The sequence below is a fragment of the Pimephales promelas genome, chromosome 10 (assembly GCF_988280905.1).
Source record: "Pimephales promelas chromosome 10, fPimPro1.hap1.1, whole genome shotgun sequence".
NCBI classification, from domain to species: domain Eukaryota; kingdom Metazoa; phylum Chordata; class Actinopteri; order Cypriniformes; family Leuciscidae; genus Pimephales; species Pimephales promelas.
Genome location: NC_142778.1, coordinates 6,018,905 through 6,043,335, shown reverse-complemented (window position 1 = coordinate 6,043,335; position 24,431 = coordinate 6,018,905). Strand labels below are relative to the sequence as shown.

The following is a 24,431-nucleotide window of genomic DNA, read 5'->3' as shown; positions in this document are numbered from 1 at the left end:
AGCTGAGCATTCTGGGCTATTCAGGGTATCAAAGGACACATATACAACAGCCAACTCTGTGAAGAGGGACTCACGGATGGTGCTAAGGTCTTCTCGAGGCATTTTTTATTAGTAATTGGTATGCTGAGACTGGAAGTATCATAAAAGAGAAGAAAAGGAAGGGATGAGATGAGATAAGGGGAAAAAAATGGGGACAATGGGAATGGGGAGACAGTTCAACATTTTGGGGGAAAAAAAGTTAGTTCCTTATTAGTGCAGAAGTTGTAGGGTTTTGTTTTCGGTTGCTATGCCATTGATAAAATTCTCTGAATGAAATTCTGATGTGGTTTGCTTATTGCTGGTCCAAATCAAAGTAGTGTCATGGTGTGAATCAATAGATTGTGAACACAAACATGCACACTAACACTCACTGACTCAACTCACTAAAAGCGCTGCGTAATTATCAAACGGCTCTAAAAAGAGATAGAATACTTGTCTCATTCAAACTGTGGGTGTTGATATAAAAGCGGGAAGATAAACAATGGGAGAAAAAGGTAAGATAGAAGAGAATGGTGTGATCACAGAGCGAGGCGGAGGAGAAGACAGTGATGGGTTGAGACGCGGGCTCCGGCGTGACAGATAAGAGGGGACGGCCACAGCAGCAGTGCGGGTCGGACACCAAATGTGTTCCGAAGGGTCCCCTGGGCGCTACACTGGAGGTCATCACCGCGCTGTTGCAGAACATTTCAATCCAGAACAACGGAGGAACACACACAAGCACTAGAAGTTCAATTACAAAAGTCTGTTACGTCGTATAAACGCTGCATATTTTAAGTTATGCTTAAACATTACACACATGCTGTTCTGAAAGGGAACAGAGACAAACATTGGCAGTGTGAAATGTGTAATTTCAGCACCACCAGATGGAATTTAAAAAATCACTTGGTTGATGAACACGCTATTGGTTGAGCCGCTGTTGCTATGTCAGGCTGGTCGGATTCTTAAATAAACGGATAAATGCCACTGTTTACTCTTTTCAGTCAACCCACAAATAGTCTCTGCCTACAAGGTTACAAGAAAGTATTTGAACACAGAGAAGAGAAGAAAAGACACTTCAGCATTAAAGTCTGAATTAAATAAATTGAAACCTATTTGCTCTTCGGGCGCACATTGTGAATCTTGTTTTGAACAATCAATCCGCTCGAGGCAATCGCATAATCTTTAGTCAAATGGATTTCTATCTCCGATTGGGTTAACGTCCTTAACCACTTCTATTTAACCGTCAGTCAGTGTGCTGTAAGCTAGAGATGATGAGGTACGCTAAAATCAATCCTCTCCGCCATTTTATCCCAGTTTCATCTAGAAATACATTACCGTACACTCTCAGAAAAAAAAAAAAAGGTACAAAAGTTGTCACTGGGGCTGTACCTTTTCAAAAGGTAAACTTTTGTCTATTTTATGAGCTAATAAGTACATTTTAGGTGTTAATATGTACATTTTGGGTGCTTTAAGTGTTAATATGTACATTTTAGGTGCTAATTTGTCCATTTCAGGATATGTCAATTTCATGAGCTAATATGTCCATTTTAGGTGGTAATATGTACATTTTAGGTATTAATATGTACAATTTAAGTGTTAATATGTACATTTTAGTTGCTAATATGTACATTTTAGATGCTAATATGTCAATTTCACGAGCTAATATGTCCTTTTTAGGTGGTAGTATGTCCATTTTAGGTGCTCATATGTACATTTTAGGTGGTAATATGTCCATTTCAAGATATGTCAATTTCATGAGCTAATATGTCCATTTTAGGTGGTAATATGTACATTTTAGGTACTAATATGTACATTTTAAGTGTTAATATGTACATTTTAGTTGCTAATATGTACATTTTAGATGCTAATATGTAAATTTCATGAGCTAATATGTCCTTTTTAGGTAGTAGTATGTCCATTTTAGGTGCTAATATGTACATTATAGGTGGTTTATATGTCCATTTCAGGATATGTCAATTTTATGAGATAATATGTCCATTTTAGGTGGTAATATACATTTTAGGTACTAATATGTACATTTTAAGTGTTAATATGTACATTTTAGATGCTAATATGTAAATTTCATGAGCTAATATGTCCTTTTTAGGTGGTAATATGTCCATTTTAGGTGCTAATATGTACCACTAAGGTACCAATATGCAGCCTTTGGTTACAAAAGCTTCAGCCCCAGTGACAGCTTTTGTACCTTTTTTTCTAAGAGTGTACTCACACAGACTTTAAGAAATATAGTCTCAGCCTTATTAAAGGAGTCACAATCAGTTTGGCAACCACTTGATGTATTTTGTACAAAAATGTAATGTGCTTTCTTGGTCTGGCAAGCTCTTATCTAATTGCCTGGCTTGACACAACTAATATTCAACAATTTCAGATAAACTTACCTTAAAACTGTGATTGGTCACTTACATTTTAGTTTTTCCTGTCCAAGTAAATGATTCTTGGCTAAAAAGCAAGCATTTGGGCCAGACTTTATGCCGATATTCAAAAGTCTGGCTAAGCACGACTATATGAAATATAACTTAACTTAATTTCAGATTTCACATTGAATTATGATACAAGTACTCTCCATCTCGCACACACTTTCAGTTTCAGACTTGCGTTAATTTCCCAGCTATCAAAACACGCCCGAGAGATTCTTACCATAAATATATCATAAAGTGAGCTGAACAGTCATAAACACTCACGCTCAGAGTTTATCTTCAGACAGCTCATTGTGACAAATTTCCTTATCTATCTCCCCTCCCGTCTTTAGTCTGCAGGATCTTATCAGATTGCTTTGCAGCAGTCAGCATTTAGAGCAACACATTATACCTTCTGCATTTTTGGGGGCTGAAAGCTGTCTCACAGGCCCTGTCCTGAACCAGGTTATGAATATTATAACAACAGTTTAGAAAGGAGGCAGACAACCTCTGCTTCAAGAATAAAAGCATTTGAAAAACAATACAACCCAAGCTCAAGTTAGGTTTTGCGTGAAATTGTCTGAGGATCGAGCCAGTGGTGTGTGTGTGTGTTGTTTAGGGTTGTATGTTTTGTAATTATACTTTAGTCATTGCTCTGCTTTGCGTCATTTCTGACAACACAGCTTAACCATGGTAAACTCGCTGTTGTGAAACCAACAGCAGCAATACGATAAAAGACACAAATGTTCTAGTTTGTGTTAATACTAATGAGCACAATTAACGATGGATCCCACAAGTATACTACAATTATACTAAATAAATATTCAGGCTTCTCAAGTTTTATCAAAAGTTTGGAGATCACATGTGGTTAGGGGAGGAGCCCCAATGAAGCCCCGCCCCCCAATAATGTATGAATAATGTATACGATGGGCTATATATCAAATGTTCTAGCCTAAAAATGTTAGACGAGCTTTTCTCCATCACGTTTGTTCGCGCGATGTTGTTGGTTACCTAGTAACGACGACAATGTTCCGTCAACTTCGTGTGTTCGGGCGTCTAACGAACGCAATCTGGCCGAGAGATACGTGCTGGCGGCAGGAAACTTCACTGTGTTGGACAACTTGGTTGGCGTTGCCTTTTCAGCGTGAGAAATGCACGATGTGGCGTGTGAGCGTGTGATCCGGTTGAATTGCGTGTCTCGCGGCCAATGCGTGAGACTTGAGAACGCTGCTATTACTGCTTTTTCGATTGAACGTTTGAATTTCTCTATTGTGATTTTCCAACGCATTCTCATCCTTTAGCGTCATATAGAACGCTATATGACAAAACGGCGCTATACTACGCACATGGCACCCGTTATCGTTAATATAACATCGTTAATAATGGTTAGGTTTAGGTGTGGGGTAGGGTAGTCTCATTTTACACTAAAGGATTTATGACGCCTTGGGTTCGCGTGAATATTAACGATAAAGGGTGCCATGTGGGTTCGCGTGAATATTAACGATAAAGGGTGCCAAACGTCTTTGACGTTATCTGTTCTGTGTTACACATTTTGACCAATTTATGCCATTCTACCGCCATTATTTTTGACCAGGGACGCGACGTTGCCATCGGACCAATGTTTGCCGTGAAGGTTCCTAGTTGAAAGGTCCTTATAAATGACACCACCAGTTGTCCAGACCCTGAAAGACATGGTTGATTGGGTGTCATTTAGATGGAAGGAAGGAACTTGTTAAGTGGGAACAAGATGATCTGAAGGTGTCTGGTGCCTGGGGAGGCCTCGTTATACTGATCTCTGATAAGAAGTATCTACCACCAGCACGCCAAAGATTGTGACCTCTGTCTAGCTTTAGAGGAAGAACGGGACATGTTTAAACCCGCAGGGCAGCTGGACCTTCAAGAATTCACAATTAGGCCACAATCAGGTAGGACACTACAGTTAAAGTCTCAGGGTAGCCACCGAGAGTCAGACTCCACATTTTTTTTTTTCATCGGTTTGCCTTAGTCTCATGGGAGCCAACTTCAGGTGCAGCAGCCTAGAACTGAAAGAGTGGCAGCAAAATAACACTTTTTTTTCCACATATGACATCTCTGCTTTTTGTCTTTGTTTGTTTTCTCCATTTCAAATCACACCCTCTGTCCTGGGGCAGCATTCAGGCCTGTAAGGGCCCGTTCAGTCGTTTTTTTAGTACCACCCTTCATGTCTGCCGGGTTGAGATGTGTATTTCTTGAAGTATGCCTGGTATGTTTGGTTTGTTACAACAAAGCAGATTGAATCTGTCCTCGTAATGACGGCTGATCTACAGATATCGTCAAAATTCCCAATCGTACCCAACATGAGTTGGTATTATCTCCCATCAAACTATTGTTTTCCATACAGGTGAACTAAAAATGTCTGTTTGTTTTCCTCAGGTTGAATGGATCACTTCCCAATAATATTGAAATCAAGAACAACACCTTGTTCTTCAAAGGCCCGGTGACCTACGAGCTCGGAGGAACGTATGTCTGTGACGCCACCAATAGCATCGGCACACGCTCTGGATTGGTAGAGGTCAACGTGACGGGTAAGTTGCTTGCTTATCTGAGATTCTGTGTGTGTGCGTGAGTGTGTTGGGGCTAGGAGAGCTTTAACCATGGGCCCAGGCGATTGTAGCTCCAGAAATGTGAGTTTTGTTAGAGGTGAACATTCTTTCAATGTTCATAAAATCCTTTATTACACAAACTCTTCATCAAACACACAGATACGGTGACCACAAAAAGTATTTGAACACTAAAGCTAAGAGATTTTCGGAGCCTTCACCTTGAAAGGGATCCCATTCCTAAAATATAAAGCCAGCTATGTATAAAGACCTACATGCTTATATATATATATATATATATATATATATATTTGCACTGTGCTGCTCCTGTGGCCTCCTACCTGTAGATACATTGGTCTATTGGTACAACCTGACAGCAAAGAGGAAGACAATGCTGTCATTTCCTTTTCTTTAATTTCTCAGAGTCACATCATACATCAAGCTGCTAGCACCCACAATATTCCCTCACACACACATACAGAGACAGATGCCGAGATAAAGAATAAAGCGCCCTGTCATTTTCTCCCCAAAATAACATCACAGTTTTGTTGCCTCTTTAGTATCGATCACAGGCACTTTGCAACAAACTCACATTTCTCCAAGCTTCTTTCGTCTCCCACATATTCTCTGTGTTCTCCGCCTTTTTCTTGGGTGAAAACAAGAACTACAAATGAAAACAGAGCAAAACTGGAGCCGTTCCTCTGCCTTCAGTCTAATTGTCATATCAAACACCTGCAGTTCACTCTGCAAGCTTTGCAATACATTAAGAACAAAAGACGATAATGAAAGGAGGTGACGGTGCTCTAGATTGCCGAGCAGAACCTCAAAATTGGCCCAATATTTGAAGAGAGCTTAGGCATCTGCAGTTTTGTTCTGATAATAGCTTGTACGCCTCTCTCTTTGCTTCATTTGAGAGCTTCTAACGTGCATCGCTTCGCATGCTGGAGTCAACGGCTCAGCTTTTCTCTGTCGTTGCATTTTATTTGTGTGCGTGGGTGTGTTTGAGTGTAAACTTTCAGACCTTCCTCGTCCCGCGGCGTCTCAGCTGGCGTTTCTGGTGATGTGTTGGGGATGCGGTGATGTCATCTCGTTCCGTGACAGGCTTTGATGATACGCTCCGCAGGCACGGGCGAAACGTTAATGGAAGTCTGAATGGCTGATATTGAATGGGGAGTGGTGAAGGAAAATATTCTGCAGGCAGGAAATGTCTGCCGCTGATATGTATAGAGCATCTCTGCTTTGGAAGAGATTCTGTTGATCGTTTTCAAAATTGCAATGCAGCGACTGGTGAGGGTTCAGCAGAAGGTCAAGATGCGAGTTGACGGAACTTTGGTACTTTGCAGTGAAACATTTGATTGCTCTTTTTATTGCTTAGGGGGAGTTATCTGTTATATTCCACTTAAAGGAGTAGTTCACTTAAAAAAAAAAAAAATAAAAAAAAAATAAACTTTTGCTGATAATTTACTCACCCCCATGTCATCCAAGATGTTCACGTCTTTCTTTCATCAGTTGAAAAGAAATTAATGTTTTTGATGAAAACATTCCAGGATTTTCTCCATATAATGGACTTCATTGGGAACCAAATGGTTCAAGGTCCAAATGAGAGTTTCAGTGCAAACTGTTCAAAGGGCTTTAAACGACACCAGACGATGAATCGAAAAAAGATTTGTTCATTTTGATGAACGAGTTTGAACAGGAGAACAGAGCAAGGCGAGGATTTGTGCTTATAAAACTTCAACTTTTTTATTTATTTTTGAAATGACCGATCGTTTCGCTAGATAAGACCCTTATTCATCGTCTGGTGTCGTTTAATGCCCTGAATCTGCACTGAAACTCTCATTTGGACCTTGAACTGTTTGGTTCCCACTGAAGTCCATTATATGGAGAAAATCCTGGAATGTTTTCATCAAAAACCTTAATTTCTTTTCGACTGAAGAAAGAAAGACATGGGCATCTTGGATGACATGGGGGTGGGGAATTATCAGCAAAAGTTTTTTTTTTTTTTTTTTTTTAAAGTGAACTACTCCTTTAAGTCTCAACTTTGTCTAAAATGAATTGAGACAATTGCTGACATCAACCTTAAAAGCCTACTTTCATTGATCATGTTGGACATGCAAAAGTCCCAAAAGAATCATCAAAACGTTTTTCTTGAAAAACCTGAAATCTACTACATGCCTTCTAGCGAGTAAAATCCCCCGTGCCCTGCTGAGATCATAAAACTCAGCATTTAAATATCATCTTAATAAGATTGTTATATAAAGAGAGACATATTTATGATAGTTATATGCATTTTATGTAAGTAGTCTGCTTGACCGTTATAAAGATAGCTTTGATTTACAGAATTTCATCTTACTTTTGGACCATATAAATATCATATCAGCATATTTTTGCTCCGTTTGGACCTTTGAATACAACTGAGGTGCTCCATATATGAGCCATAACATCCTGATTTATCAAATATGATACTCGCCTAGGTCTTTGATTTGGGATTACTAAAATAGAGTTATGAAATGAATGTTAAATCTAAGACAATGTGGTCTTTGAGTTTGCTGATAGAATTTATATCGACAACTTGATTGGGAAATCTGAGTTTGAGACATCACTGAGATCTCTTCTGAAACTGAAAAGACACATGCATGCCAGTCATTTTCTTAGGAAACAAATATTAGAAGCAGGAAACTTGAACAAATGTAAGTGTTAACCACCTTTTCCTATGGGTTCAGAAAACGCAAATCTCATAAAGTTGCACGTCTCCTCTTCTCTCCTTCTCGCTCGCCAAAGGTCACTAGCAGAACATGCACCGAAAGCCTAATTTGTTCTTTCCGACCTGTTTGGCAATGCCTGGGGATTGTTTCCGCATTGCATGTGCCCATTTGATGATAGATCCCTCCTCTACGGCAAAGTCTATCCTTTGATGGATCATTCCATCCAGAGGTCGTTGAACCTCTATCTGTTTGTAGAAGACCTCACTGATATTGACGGATCAAAACGATAGGTATTTTTTGGGGATTTTTTGGGGACTATTTCTGGGAAATAGTCATAAGTTTTGCAGTTTTTGTCCAGTGCCAACAGTGGTGCAGAAATGACACACTGCAGCTTTAAATATTCTATACGCCATGCTTGTCTGCAGTGCTTAATCTTTCAATTCCATCATGCCTTTTTTATGAGTTCATTATACTTTTATTTGTAGTCACAACTTCCATGGCAGCAGCTGTTCTCTCTTTATGACTCCATATTAATCTCATTCACATTCCTGTGAGTATTTCATTAATAACCATGACTGAGATATTCGGCCTACGCACAGCGCATGGAGAACTGTAGTCGCTGTGAGCTTGCAGCAGAATCATTTGTTTTTTAAAGTCAACATGAAATCAAAATGGACCTATTTACTTCCGCAATGCCCATTCCTGGTCTTATTGATGATTCATCTCTCCAAAAATGTTTGTAACCTTTTTGTTTTACTTGCGCTGCCTCGGAAATGACTTTAATTTTTGTCTGACATCTGAAATCGCTCTTACTTTTTAACCCTACAACCATCTGGTTCCGTTCTGGTGTGTAACGGCTACTCCAATCAATGCCCGATGGATAAAATCAAGTCCCGCTCTACTTATTTTTATGGATTAGTATCTTGACTCAAAAATGCACCAGGTTGCAGAAGTTAAATTGGTTGTAAATGGCTCATGGTAACTTTAAGGGAAGTTTTCATGATCTGGTCTTGACTTTACACAAACTTTACTCTGTAAAACATTTCTAACCGCCTAACTCAAAATTTTGATCAATTTGCAGAATTTCACATACGCCAATTGAAAAATTTAGATGTGACCGGTCAATTGAAAATTTTGAGTTGGGAGGTTAGAATTTCTTTTTTTTAGATTGAAGTTAAAAGAAAACATTTTAAATACTTTTTTTTTTTTAAATGCATATTTTTAGAGCCAGAAATAATCGCTTAGATACAGTAGTCTTTACAGTTTTATTCATATCAATATTTTCACAGAGCGGTGTGCTTAAATAGCATTTGCCTGAACAAACAAAACCTAAATGTGATTTTTTTTTTTTTTTTTTTTTTTTTTTACAGTATTTTCCCATTCATGGAGTGATAAAAAAGAGAAACCCAAAATCCCATCTGTAAAAAAAACCTTTGACTCAACCAAAATGAAAAATAATAATAACCCGTCTTTTTCCAGTATACAGATTTCTGTTCTGGAAATGTATGCAGAGAACCGAAGCGACTGGCTCCCACATCAAGTATTTTATTAAATAATGTCTCATTTGCATATTTAACATAATGTTTCAGATTTTCTTTTTTTTAATTCTTAATGTAATCAATCAACTAGGATATACTGGGATCACTTGCAATCAATATGGTGATATCTATTAGTTACTGTTTTACCTTACTCACCTGGGGTGTCTTACCGTAAAGTGCAATTGCATCTAATCACATTCGGTCCAGATTCCATGCAGAATCTTATTGATTTTCTGTAAATATTCATCTACACAGCTTTGCGGTCCCTGTAGTTTTGTACCGCCGCCTGCAAGGCCAAAAAAACGAGATGCTAATAAGGGTTTCCCATCTGTCCTTATCATGGCTAGAGGGAAACCTCTCCACGGAAGAGCACATATGGGCTATTACAGCCTCATTCTCATGGCAGGAGTAGAAATGATACCTCTGGCAAAAGCAGCGCACTCAAACACTGTAAAACCAGTGTTCTGTGCTCATTCTGTTCCACACACATCACCCCTTAAAAGGTCCGCGTGAGAACCGAGGCCTCCACGTGATGGCAACTGTGGCGTCTGTGCCAGAGGGACGCAGCTTATGCCGAGCAACACGTCTCTACCCTGGCTTCTTGTGAACCCCATAAGCGGCTGTCCATTGTTCGCCCGCCTGCACCTGGGAGAGGGAGGGTTTATTTGTGTGGAGAACGTGGCAAGGCTGGCACGCGTTTGCAGGAACTTGCAACAGCTGCATGACTGTGGAAGTGATGATAACATTGTGAAGAAGAAGAAGCTGTGGAGATCTCAAAAAGAGAGATTCTCAACTCCTCAACAGCTGCGCTTTCTTTATCATTCTTTCTGTCTGCTTTTCTCGCTTGTGACCAACACGTTTTTTTTTTATTCTTTCTACCAGTGTTAATCCTGTCAGCAAAATTGCTGTCAAAAAAAGTTTTGTTGTCTTTTCTGTTTCAGCAAAAATTATTTTAAACAAAGATACATGTAGATATAAATAATTCAAATGATTCATTAATTTTTCATATCAATAAGAAGATTTTATAAACAATATCTACACTTCGAGCCAAACCTTTGGAATAATCAAGATTGTTTGATATTGTTAAAAGTCTCTTCTGCTCACTAAAGTGGCATTTATTTGATGGAAAATACAGTAAAAACAGTAATATTGTGAAATATGATTATAGGCGGAAATTATTCTTGTGATGGCAAAGCTAAATTATTAGCATCCATTACTATAGACTTCAAAATGATTATAATATGATGATTTGGTCCGGTGATTTTAATAATGGACTTTATTATTATCATTTATCAATCTTGAAAACTCTTTTTGCTGCCTAATAGTTGTGGGAATCGTTTTTTTTGATGGATAGGATGTTAAAAAGACGGTTTCAACAAAAATAGTCAAACAGTTTTCAACATTGATTATAATCAGAAATAATCTTTGAGCACAGAATCAGCATATTAAGATAATTTCTGATTTATCACTGAAAACTGGAGTAAAGATGCTGAAAACTCAGTTATCATCAAGGAATAAATAACATTTTGAAATATATAAAAAAAATGTGTTGTAATTATATTTCACAATATTATTGTTTATACTGTATTTTTGGTTAAATCAACGCAAAAATATTAAAACCACAGAAATTTTGACCTGTAGTTTCAATACTATTTGCAAAGAAAAAAAAAAATCTTAACTTATAGGGAAATCTGTGCGAATTTGAACGAAAAATTATCCACTGGAGAAGCCACAGTGGCTTACACATTTCAACCATTTTTGAACATTAATTTCAACTGGAAATGTTGCGTTGTTGACTGTATTGATATGCCATGTCAGTGAAATGAACTAAAATGTATGAATTCTAAATGACAAAATATTGACTACACTCAAGATGTCTTTTCAGCAAAAAGCAAAATTGAAGACCTAAACTGTGTTAAAATGAAGAGTGCTTTCTTATACTCCCCTTCTCTCTCCCTCTCTGCCCATTTTCCGAGATGGTCCTCACTGCAGGACACGAAATCCAGGGGGAGGAGTTGGATTCAGATCCAACTCCTCCCACCTTCCCTAAACCTACCCATATCCACCCCCTGATCCCTAACCCCACCTATCTCCACCCCCTAACCCTAATCCTACCCATCTCCACACTCTGATCCCTAACCCCACCCCTAATCCTACCCACATCCACCCCCTGATCCCTAACCCCACCCCTAATCCTACCCATATCTGCCCCTGATCTCTAACCCCACCCCTAATCCTACCCATCTCCGCCCCCTGATCCCTAACCCCACCCCTAATCCTACCCATCTCCGCCCCATGATCCTAACCCCACCCCTAATCCTACCCATATCCGCCCCCTGATCCATAACCCCGCCCCTAAACCTACCCATATCCACCCCCTGATCCCTAACCCCACCTATCTCCACCCCCTAACCCTAATCCTACCCATCTCCACACTCTGATCCCTAACCCCACCCCTAATCCTACCCACATCCACCCCCTGATCCCTAACCCCACCCCTAATCCTACCCATATCTGCCCCTGATCTCTAACCCCACCCCTAATCCTACCCATCTCCGCCCCCTGATCCCTAACCCCACCCCTAATCCTACCCATCTCCGCCCCATGATCCTAACCCCACCCCTAATCCTACCCATATCCGCCCCCTGATCCATAACCCCGCCCCTAAACCTACCCATCTCCGCCCCTGATTAATAACCCCGCCCCTAAACCTACCCATATCCACCCCCTGATCCCTAACCCCACCTATCTCCACCCCCTAACCCTAATCCTACCCATCTCCACACTCTGATCCCTAACCCCACCCCTAATCCTACCCACATCCACCCCCTGATCCCTAACCCCACCCCTAATCCTACCCATATCTGCCCCTGATCTCTAACCCCACCCCTAATCCTACCCATCTCCGCCCCCTGATCCCTAACCCCACCCCTAATCCTACCCATCTCCGCCCCATGATCCTAACCCCACCCCTAATCCTACCCATATCCGCCCCCTGATCCATAACCCCGCCCCTAAACCTACCCATCTCCGCCCCTGATTAATAACCCCGCCCCTAAACCTACCCATATCCACCCCCTGATCCCTAACCCCACCTATCTCCACCCCCTAACCCTAATCCTACCCATCTCCACCCCCTGATCCCTAACCCCACCCCTAATCCTACCCGTATCCACCCCCTGATCCCTAACCCCACCCCTAATCCTACCCGTTTCCGCCCCTGATCTCTAACCCCACCCCTAATCCTACCCATCTCCGCCCCCCCTGATCCCTAACCCCACCCCTAATCCTACCCATCTCCACCCCCTGATCCCTAACCCCACCCCTAATCCTACCCATCTTAGACCCTTAGATTTGGATCCAACTCCACCCCCTGGATCTTGTGTACTGCAATGAGGTGCTACTGCATTTTCTCTCTCTCTCTCTCTCTCTCTCTCTCTCTCTCTCTCTCTCTCTCTCTCTCTCTCTCTCTCTCTCTCTCTCTCTCTCTCTCTCTCTCTGCTGGATTGCATTGGCATTAGCACTGGAAGGCTCAGTTAAAGCGTGTGCTGATGCTTCATAAAGTTCAAACGCAATCTCTCTTCTCCCGAACAGCTATGGACAGGCCTTGCTGAGGTCAGGCAGATTTTTTTTGCTCTGCTTCTGACTGGATTATACTTAACATTCAGCAGGAAAGAATTTGAAATGAAGTGTCCTCCAAATAAAAAAATAAAAAAAAAAACAAGCGACTATGCAGTAGCTGTCTTTCATACTGGTGGAAATTTACCCAAACCCTGTGGCCACTAATGCATTCCATATGACCCGTGCTCTGCATGCATGGAACCACCGCATTCGGTGCCCAGACATGGAGTAATAAACATCTGGCTCCATTGAAATTCACCTCGTCTAAGATGGTTATTCAGCACACAATTCGAATGGAAATCTACAAACCGGCGTAGGATGCAGGTTACCGCGTATATATACAGGGTTGAATATCAAGTACCCCGACCCACTCTAGTACATCTTGATTAAAAATTCCCCTTTTAAAAAAAAAAAGCTCTGAGGACCCGTAATTTGTCAAGTAGTTTGATCGCTTGTCTCATGCGCTGTAGATTAACAGTAGTGCTTTGCCAAAGCTCTTCAGAACTGAATCTTTCATCTTATCTCTCTTGCTAACTACCTCTCCGTCTCGTGTTCTCTGGAGATTTGAAGATAAGAGGAGTGAATGCTTTATAGCTGAAGTTGAACGCACGAGGAGTGTTAAACAATTTAACGCTAGGTTCATTTGCAGGCCGTCTAACTGTGCTAGTGGTTTCTCTAATGTCACAACAATGGTACAAACAAAAGAAATGGATCTTTCACTGTTCTTTTATTCTGAGAATGACCAGCAGTGGAATGTAAATTGCAATGTAAACACACAATGGGAACGTAAGAGAAAAGTCATGCTAGCAGGCTAGCAATACTGCAGTTAGGATAGTTAGCATTACATTTTTTTTTTTTTTCCGCTAATGAATGTTTCTCAGTAAACTTGAAAGTGTATTGCATTATTGAAGATTTCCATCGTTATTGGTCAGGAAAAAACAAGATACAGTTAATTGAACACATGTTGACCTTTTTGTGAACATGCCCGGTCAAGGGAGGGCATTCGCGAGCTCCTAACGAGTTATTGTATTTCTCAAGAGCAGGCTTGAATGCATGATCTATTTTTTCAATATTTCCTTTGACATTCCTGATTTTCATTCAGGTTTGTCTTTTGAAATTGCTCGAGGTCTAGGGTTTTTGAGGAAGCGGTTAGCCTTCGAGAGATTCCTTCAACGGAGGAACCATGGGGATCTGTAATTAAAGAAATGAATACAGAGATTTATGTCTTTTCAAACTGTGTGTTGAGTTTGTGTGTGGGAAGTGTTAAAGACTGCTGGTCTCATCTTTATGGGAACAGTGAGTAAGAATGAGTGGTGTAAGATGGTCCCGGAATTATCTCATTATCGTGCCTGAGAAAGAGAAGAGGGCAAGCACGTGGTTCTTTCCATCTGCTTTATCTCTTCTCTTTCTGTCTTTCCCTTTATCTCTTTTGTTGATCTCTTCCTACTCAATAAAGAGTATGACTGTTTTGACCGTGTCTTTTCTCATCGAGTTACGATTATTAGCATAGGATATCTGGAATATCTGATGCAACTGCTGTAGTGGCCGAGCTGTCCATCATCAGACTTGATGATGTTATGTTGTTTATTTATTTACTCATTTATGTACTCGCATCAGATGTGATGCCAGCCGAACTTGATCCACTGAGTTATTCGGAGAGATGCAAAAGGTCAGGGCACAAAATACAGAGCAACAGAATTTTAAAACGTAAGTTAAAATAAATGAGAAGTGTTGTGAAAAAAAGAATATACAATGGCAAATTTTAATGCTTAAATTATATTTTAGTAATAAAGAAACAACATGTCTTTGCAATTGGAAAGCAATCAAAATCATGGAACGTATACAACTAAAAACAGTAGCCTGTTAAATTAATACAAATCCATTTTTTTTTTCAAAAAAAATCTATTTATTTTTTTTAAATTCAGTTTAATTCATTTTTTAATGTAGTAGGCAGAAAGCTTGTCTAATAAGTTAAATTCATACAACTTAAACAAATATATATATATATATATATATATATATATATATATATATATATATATATATATTAATTGTTGATTAAAAAAAATGAATACAGATTTTGGATGTGATTAATCGCGATTAATCGTTGCCCAGCCCTATGTATGTATAGGGCTGGGCAACGATTAATCATGATTAAACGGATCCAAAATAAAAGTTTGTGTTTACATAATATATGTGTGTAGTGTGTACAATTATTTTGTATACATAAATACACACACACATGCATGTGTGTGTGTGTATATATATATATATATATATATATATATATTTATTTATTTAAGAAATATTTGTATGTATATACTTAATATATATTTATACATAATTAATATTAGATATAAATATAAATATTTGATATATTAATAACACATTTTTTAAAATATATACATGCATATGTGTGTATTTATATATACAAAATAATTATACACACTAAACACACATATATATTATGTAAACACAAACTTTTATTTTGCATGCGATTAATCACGATTTGTATATATATATATATATATATATATATATATATATATATACAATAATAGTCCTATATTCAATAAAAAATCTATACATTTTGTTATCTGTTCTATTCTTTTCTGGATTAATGATTTAATACAAATTGAATGTTAAAAAAATATTATTATTAATATTTTGACTTGTATAAGTACTTACTACTTTACAATGGTAATATATTTATGTCACAAAAGTTGCATTTTTAAGAGCTGTCATGAAGTCACTTTGAGTTTGTGTACATATAATATGACGATAGTTTTATTAATTTAAATGGTGAAATGCTGGTGAAGTTACTCTTGAAATGAAGTTCATGTGGAGTAGCATCATGACAGCACACCAGTGTGTGTAGTAGATAAAACCACACCGTTTTGAAATCCATTTTTATGACTGGACTCTGTTATTCCACCTGCATTTTCCACATTGGGGGAAATCATAGGGCCCTAGTTTAGAATGACATGAGTAAGTAAATTATGACAATTTTCATTTGGCTACACCTTTAAGATAAGATACTGACACTCTCGGACTGATCAGGAAGGCCCATGATGTCACCGGTTTGTAGCAGTGCTGCTCAACATGGGTTAATATGGCATAGGAGACTTCGCTCCCCTTCGTTTAGAGAGCCAAGACCGCTTAGCTTAACGCCGCTACATACCGCTGACAACTGTTCACGCTCGCCTGAGCAAGCAATCCCTCACACCACGGTGAGAAAATGAAGTTCAAAATGAGAGGAAGAATCAGAAGGGTAGAGGAATAAAAGCAGAGGGAAGGTTAAAAAATGCCTACCACAAGGTGAAAATGAGATGAATAAAACATAGCCACACCAACCGAAGTATAAATAAATAAAGGAATACTTGTTGCGGGAAGTAACGCCTGAGTGGACCCGATATTGGGATTCGTTTGAAAGTGGAAACGTAAACGAGCCCTTGAGGCAGGAGGGTGAATGTACGGATGATGGGACGGGGGTGTTTACTGGCTTTTATGTAAGTGGTTGAGTCAAGCCTTCCTATTCTTTTGCTCTTGTCACATATTCTGTCCTCCCAGGCTTGACAAGGGAGCAAAATGTGAAGGATGGAGAGGAAGAGAGCGCCAGGCAGCAAAACGGCACCAAAAAAAAAAGAGAAAGAAAGTGAAACACGACACGAAGAGAAGGCGAGAGATAGCTTGGGATATGAATTGATAAGAAGTCATCGGAGGAGCGTTTCATTTGCATGGAAACGTCAGGGCTTTTAATATATTGATAGCCTCTGCTCACATCACACAGGCTTCATTTGAAATTCGTTCACGCCACGATTCGGAGCAAAGGGCTGATTCGCCATACAAAACTCCAATTATACAAATCCCAGTGAGTGTAGAGCTGGTCACACATTCGAGAATTATGATTCCTGCTGTTCTTATGGCCTCTGAGGAGGACAGAGGGAGAAATGGACCATCACACACGTCGGCTGTCAGTCAATCATCTTAAAGACAGGATGGATGCTCTTAAAGGGATACTACACGATATAGCATTATGCTTTGTGTTAGTATAAAACCTGTTATATTTTCAAATTACAGTGCTTTCCACCCTCATATTCCCCTGAGACGAGAGATTTGTATATTTTTTTGTCTGGAAAAAATCCTCCGATGACCCAAAAAATCGTCACAATCGACTGTAGAACGCAAAAGTCGGTGATCTCGAAACACATTTCCAGGGCAGACTCATCAGTAGCCAAGACTTGTTGTTTAACTACTGCGGTCTGTTAGAGGTAGGCGTGGCCTCCTAGGGCAGTGAAGCAAGTGCATTCTGGGAGTTGTTGTCTTTCATCCACATAAGCCAAAAATACATTTTCTGGCTTTTCTCAGTCTAGAAAGTTCCAAATTCAAAAATAACACTTTTTCCAGTTCAATCAACTTAATTTTAAGGCAACCCTGCAGGCTACTTAATTTTTTGAGTTAAACCAACAATATTTTTTTACAGTATGTGTTCAAATATAATATGTGGAAAACCATACACTGATCAGTTTTCATTTCACGTCGACTTGCGGTTACTCAACCTGAAATTAGCTTCATTTCTTCTCACTTCCACTATTTTCACATTCGTCTCATCCCACTCTTTCATCCCCTTCTTCTCTCTGAGTATTACCCTGATGAGGCATTTTAAATGCCTTGCTTGGTGTGACATCCCTCCAGCGATGTGAAATTTGTTTGTCTTGCTTGTCATTGCGGAATGGGTCTCAATCGGACTGATATGACACTGTGAGCTCCCACACGCTGCCTGTTGCATAATTCATCCCTCCGCAGGACGTACATGTGGATTTTGTGTATCATTAAACTCTCACCACAAGGACAACATGGCTGTCAAGGCAATTGAAGAGCAAGCTCAAAGCTGCGTGTCGGGGGGTCTGTGCCTCCCAGCCGTGGGCAAGCGCTGGCACGTCCCACGAGCACCTGGGCGAGTTTGGAGTGTGCTGGACTGATGGAGTGTGAAGTCAGGACTGTTCTGCTCTCTGCGGGAAGTGACTTCCACTTTCAGCTCCCACTAAGCTTCTGCCTCATTATCCAAATAAGATATTAGCATGTGCACATCGTCCTCTCCATGTATTTTTTTTTTCTTTTTTTTCTTTTTTTTTTCAACCTCTTTCTCAACTGGGTGTGTGCGAGACCTTTTTAGGGAGAAACAGCTACAGCCACAATTCTGACTTTTCTTCTCACAATTGCGAGGTTGCATCTCAATATGTAATATGTACGGCGATTTAAAGTCGCAATTGCGCGTTATAAAGACACAATTGTTAGATATAAACTTTCAATTATGATAAACAAGTTCGCACTTCTGACCTTTTTCCTCAGAATTGCGACTTTATATCTCGCAATGCTGACTTTATAAGACGCAATTGGGAAACATACATTCTGAATTGTATGTTATAAAGTCGGACAGAGAATTGTGAGATATAAACTCGCAATTCTGAGGAAAAAAACTTTTTTTTTTTCATAGAACTCGCAATTGCGAGTTTATATCTCACAATTCTGAGAAAAGATGTCAGAATTGCGAGATATAAACACAATTGCGTGTTATAAATTCAGAATTGCGAGATATAAACTCGCAATTGCGAGAAAAAAAGCCAGATTTGCGAGTTTATTTCTCACAATTTTGTTTATAACACGCAATTGTGAATGTATAACACGCAATTACGAGTTTATATCTCACAATTGTGTTTATAACATGCAATTCTGAATTTATAACATGCAATTGTAAGATTATTTCTCACAATTGTGTGTATAACACGCAATTGTGAATGTATAACACGCAATTACGAGTTTATATCTCACAATTGTGTTTATAACGCAATTGTGAATTTATAACACGCAATTACAAGTTTATATGTAACAATTGTGTGTATATAACACGCAATTCTGAATGTATAACACGCAATTACGAGTTTATATTTCACAATTGTGTTTAGAACGCAATTGTGAATTTATAACACGCAATTACGAGTTTATATCTCACAATTGTGTTTAGAACGCAATTGTGAATTTATAACACGCAATTGTGGGTATATAACTCAAATAACATGCAATTGCGAGATTATTTCTAACAATTGTTTATAACACGCAAAGGTGAATGTATAACATGCAATTGCAAGTTTATATCTCACAATTGTGTTTATAAGACACTATTCTGACTATATAACATGCATTTGCGACTTTATATCACGCAATTATATAATCTGACTTCATTACTCGCAATTCTGCGAGTATTTCTGCGCAATTCTTTCCCCCAGAATAGAAAGACTGTACATTTTAAATGCAAACTTTTACCAGTGCAAGCATATACATGACCTTAAAGCTAATGCACATGGCTAAAAGTACAAAATCTTTTTTTCATTGGATCTTTTAAGGCAAGCAACTCACTGGCTGTGGTTTTATGCAAGTAATAGGCCTTCCACTACTTCAAGTAACTCATCTTTACTTAAATGATCAAAGTCTGAGATCTTCAAAACTGTTCTCTAAGCTTACAATTCAATTATATATTTAAGTCAGAAAAAAAATGCCATAATAAATTGTACTTCTTAAGAGGAAACGACTGCCATTTTAACAAGCTGAATTTTGCTAGTGAAGCAGGACGGTTTGAGGAGAGACAGAAAGCATTGAGAGAGTAGAAAAGGGAACGGGATCATTAAAAACCTTGCGCTGGGACTACAACATGGAGCGCAAAATGACAGCAATCTTCCTAATTAACCTGGTTTACCATAAAGACTTAAGAAAAGTACATCCCGCTCAATATATTCATATATACATGCAAATATATAATGTATTATACTGTATATTGATTATGTTATTTATATAGTCAAATTTCAGCAAATTCAAAACTGTCAAATGTTAACTACAAAAAAATAGTATGGCGTTAATAGTAATTATTCAATGTATCTATTAACAGTCCTAATATTCCATTCAAACTAATTATACTCTGACAAAACATGAAAAAACGCGTACCGAAAACCTAACCGAACGGTTCAATACGAATACGTGTATCGTTACACCCCAAATATATATATATATATATATATATATATATATATATGAAAAGTAAAAACAATTATTGGTGTAAAGTCTTTTGACTTTAAAAAAATAAGTTGAATTCAATATAATTTGCCATTTCTTGGCGATTTCTAAGTGAATTTTTTTCAAAGTAAATTCTGCACATTTTTTTTTTTTAAATATCTCCCATTAATTTCAATACAAGTCTGTTTCCTCCTCCCGTCTCTGCTCCGTCACAGGCAGATGTGCATGTTCCCGAAGGGAGAAGCACGATTCATATATGCGATTTATGACGCCCCGGTCCTCTCCTTCCACGGAGGCCATTTTCTGCTCTCTCTGGGAGGAGATGTGCTGTGTGTGATGGAGTATTCACACTGCAGGACACACAGCTAGAAGAGCTTTCTCTGTCGTCTTCCCTTCCCCTCATCCTGTCATCACGCTGTCTGTTACTGTTGTGAGGGTGTGTAAGTGGGTCAGGCAGTAACCCTGGGTCAAAGCATCAGCAGTGAGTCACTCATTAGACAGAGCGTACCAAAATTATCCAGAAATAAAAAAAAACCAGAGCCAAAAACAACACTGGGCAAAGCTAGCATACAGTTAATTGTGACGTATGTACTCCACACAACGTACTATATTTTAAATAACTTAGTTAGGAGAGTGCCAATATCAGATCATTTTAACTTATAGCACAGCAACGTCACCCTCCAAAAAAAGAAAAAAAAAAGTATGAATTCATAATTAATTCAGTAATGCAAAGTACTTTTTTTTCAAAATAATGATACGTTCAAAAGAAAATGAATAATGAAATGAATGTTAAACTACTTTTTAATTGCTGATTTAATGAATAATGAAAAAAAAAATTGGTATAGGATTTACATTGCAAATTTTTTACTTGGAAAAGGCTACATTTCAAATAATTACAAAACACATTTAATTTAAAAGGACATTTTGAAGTTGAATAACAAAATAGTTACACATTTCAATAATCTACATACACTGTGTTTAAGTTTTATTTCACGTAGGGTTATTGCGGTTTGTTCTAATCCTCTAACCTTGAGTTATATCAGTAGTGATGCTCTCCTCACATAATCTTTCCTCTTTCTCTCTTCTCTTCTGACGCCAGCTGCTCCTGACGGACAGATGAGGAGGGCATGTTTACTTTTGACAAACGGCACAGCTCATCTGCTATAATGATTATTAATTCGGTCTTGTTTGGGTCAAGATCTCATGCATATCAGCTTATCAGAAACGGCAAGCCTAGCCTTTACCATGTTGTGCAAGAGACGCACACGCATGTGGCGTTATGATGCGCAGTCGTTCCGATTACCTATCAGGCAGAGAAATCGTTTGATACGAGGATGCCGCAACTAAATGAGATTAGACCAGCGCTTATGTCTAAAAATCCATCCGGCTCTTTGGGGAAAATCTCTCATGAGCTGCGGATGCCAGCATGAGTCCAGGTCAGAGCGTAAAATGTGTCACCATCTCTCGGTGTCAACAGATTTCCGTCATGTTATCACTCTCAGTGCAGGCTCACGTTCAAAGGTTGACATTTTTAGAACTGACAGTTAAAGGGAGAGTTCATCTGTCATCTTTCACTCACTTCATGTCATTCCAAACCAGACTTAAAAAAAAAAAAAAAAAAATTCTAAAATAAAAAAAGTAAAATAAAATGAAACTAAATAATGAAATGAAATAAAATAAAATGTTTAATTTCATTTAATTCCTGTTACCAAGCCAACATTTCTTATTTTCTTTTAGTCTTGATGTTTTAAGATAAAACTTATCTAAAACAAAAAGTTTCTAAAATAAAAAAGTGAACTAAAATTAAACGAAACAATGAACTGAAATGAAATAAATTGTTTAATTTCATTTAATTCCATTTACCAAGCCAACATTTCTTATTTTCTTTTAGTCTTGATGTTTTAAGATAAAACTTAACAAAAATGAAAAAGTTTCTCAAATAAAAAAGTGAACTAAAATGAAACAAAGTAATGAAATGAAATAATGAAATGAAATAAAATACAATTTTTAATTTCACTTAATTCCAGTTACCAAGCCAACATTTCTTATTTTCTTTTAGTCTTGATGTTTAAGATAAAAACTAAAACGAAAAAGTTTCTAAAACAATAAAGTTAACTAAAATGAAATGAAATAATGTAATAAAATGAATGAAATGAAATAATGAAATAAAATGTTTCATTTTGTTTAATTACATTTACCAAGCCAACATTTCTTATTTTCTTTTAGTCTTGATGTTTTAAGATAAAACTTAACAAAAATGAAAAAGAGAACTAAAATGAAACAAAATAATGTAATAAAATCAATGAAATTAAGTAATGAAATAAAATAAAATATTTCATTTAATTTAATTCCAGTTACCAAGCCAACATTTCTTATATTATTTTAGTCTTGATGTTTTAAGATAAAACTTAACTAAAACTAAAAATAAGTCAACTAAAATGAAACGAAATAATAAAATGAAATTGAATAAAAAATATAAAAATGTATTGGCACTCAAAAATACATTTTTTTAATCATGGAGGGTCTTTACAAATTGACGGACGAGTCTAAACGATTTTCTGAGGTAATTAGCAGCACACCGCAAATATTGTCAATTGAAATGAGCTCATCTCCGAACCCGGAATATTAGCCCATATTTGACTAAAGCGCAAAGCCTTGTGTGGAAGCAAGGAAAGGAATGATGGCATGCTCTAAGCGGATGGAGGAAAAGTGGGAGAGAAGGAGCCTTTTGTGTGGTGTTCTGGAGAGAAAGTTTGCTTGTTGAGTTTAGCTCGCTGATGAGGATTTATCCTTTGTGGCAGCATTACATTTCCATGACTTCACAACCGTGGGCAAATCCAGTCAGAAGAGTAACAAGCAATCTCTCTCTCTCTCTCTCTCTCTCTCTCTCTCTCTCTCTCTCTCTCTCTCTCTCTCTCTCTCTCTCTCTCTCTCTCTCTCTCTCTCTCGCTTACGCTCTGACGGTCTCTCACTTGAATTACTGAGTAAACACATCCTCCTCCATTACTGGCCCTCCCTAACTCTCTCTTTATGTCACTCTCTTTTTCCTATTCTCCCTCTATTTTTTTTTTTTTTTTTTTTGGCCCATTCACTATATTCTGCTCACATCCCTCGCTGCTCAATTTCCCTATCTTTATATCGACTTTTATCTAGTCTCCTTGCCTCTGTTGGACAGTTTTCTGTATCAGAGCATGATGGTGATAGAGGTTAGGAATGTGAATGGCCTCCCTCACTGTGATGCTGCTTGTATAGACACGCTCATGCACATAAAGCAGCAAACCTAGATCATGTATCACCTAGTAACCGGCTTTATCTATTTAAAAAGATGTATGCACACACACACACACACACACACACACACACACACACACACACACATATATATATATATATATATATATATATATATATATAGAGAGAGAGAGAGAGAGAGCGAGAGAGAGAGAGAGAGAGAGAGAGAGAGTAAGCATAATAATATTAAATATTATATAAATGCATTAATTCATGAAAAATGAGCACATATAAATAATTAACATAGTAAGTTTAATTATAAAATATTACATTAAAATATATATATATATATATATATATATATATAGTAACATTTTATAATTAAAGCTGCAGTCCGTAGACTTAACCGGCCAGTGTTTAAAACTCTCTGCTTGGTCATACTTTAAAAAAATAAATAAATAATAATAATCTGTGATTATGAATCCCAGAATCCACACCAGTGTGGCAACTGCCAGCTGCACACTCTCCTCAAAAAACATTGTGTTCATCCACGCTGTGCCATGCCGAAGTACAACTCGCGTAAAGTTGATGATTCCGCGAATGACTGCAATTACATATTTCGAACAGAGATGGTGACAAAGAGGAACATTTTTAAATAAACTTTAAATAAACTATCTTAATTATTTAAATCCATCAATACAAGTAATATTCCAGAAATATTCTTTCGCTACACACACTGGGCCCCGCCCCATGCTTTGATGGCTCTGACTAAATAATTGTGATCATTTATAGAATGTTTTTAGTTCTGTACAAATTATACGTGGAGTTATCTGTGAAAACTCAGACCGATATAGTTATATTTTTAAGGTGTTCTGATAATCTATAATTGCTATGGTGTGCTGGATGGTTGATAATTAATAATAATTTTAGAATCACTTAAATCATGATTGAAAGCATAATAACTGGGAGTGTACGAGTGAGAAAATAGTCCCTAGTTAGGAAACAGCAACAGTATTTCATACCCCATGAACTCCCCTTGAGTCCTTTCTCTCACACACATATTACAACATAAACACCCGCCCATTCGCACAGGGCTGTTTACTTCACACACATCTTCCACACTATCTGGTTAGAGCTAAATTCAGAAATGTCGTCAGTCTCACATGAGACGAGAAGAGCAGCTCATCAGCTCATTTAGATTTATGACAGTGACGGCAGCCTCCTGATCCCTATCTGACTGAGACTTTTATTTTA

At 38.0% G+C, this 24,431-nt stretch overlaps 1 protein-coding gene across 2 annotated transcripts in view; it reads left to right on the top strand.

Annotated features, from left to right (window-relative positions):
- nectin1b (nectin cell adhesion molecule 1b) overlaps positions 1-24,431 on the top strand; it is a 152,012-nt gene that overhangs the window by 114,443 nt on the left and 13,138 nt on the right. For both annotated transcript variants that reach the window (XM_089135346.1, XM_039647359.2), the window contains exon 5: positions 4,848-4,999. In XM_089135346.1, the coding sequence (XP_088991472.1) occupies positions 4,848-4,999 (152 nt within the window). The remainder of the gene's footprint in view (positions 1-4,847; positions 5,000-24,431) is intronic.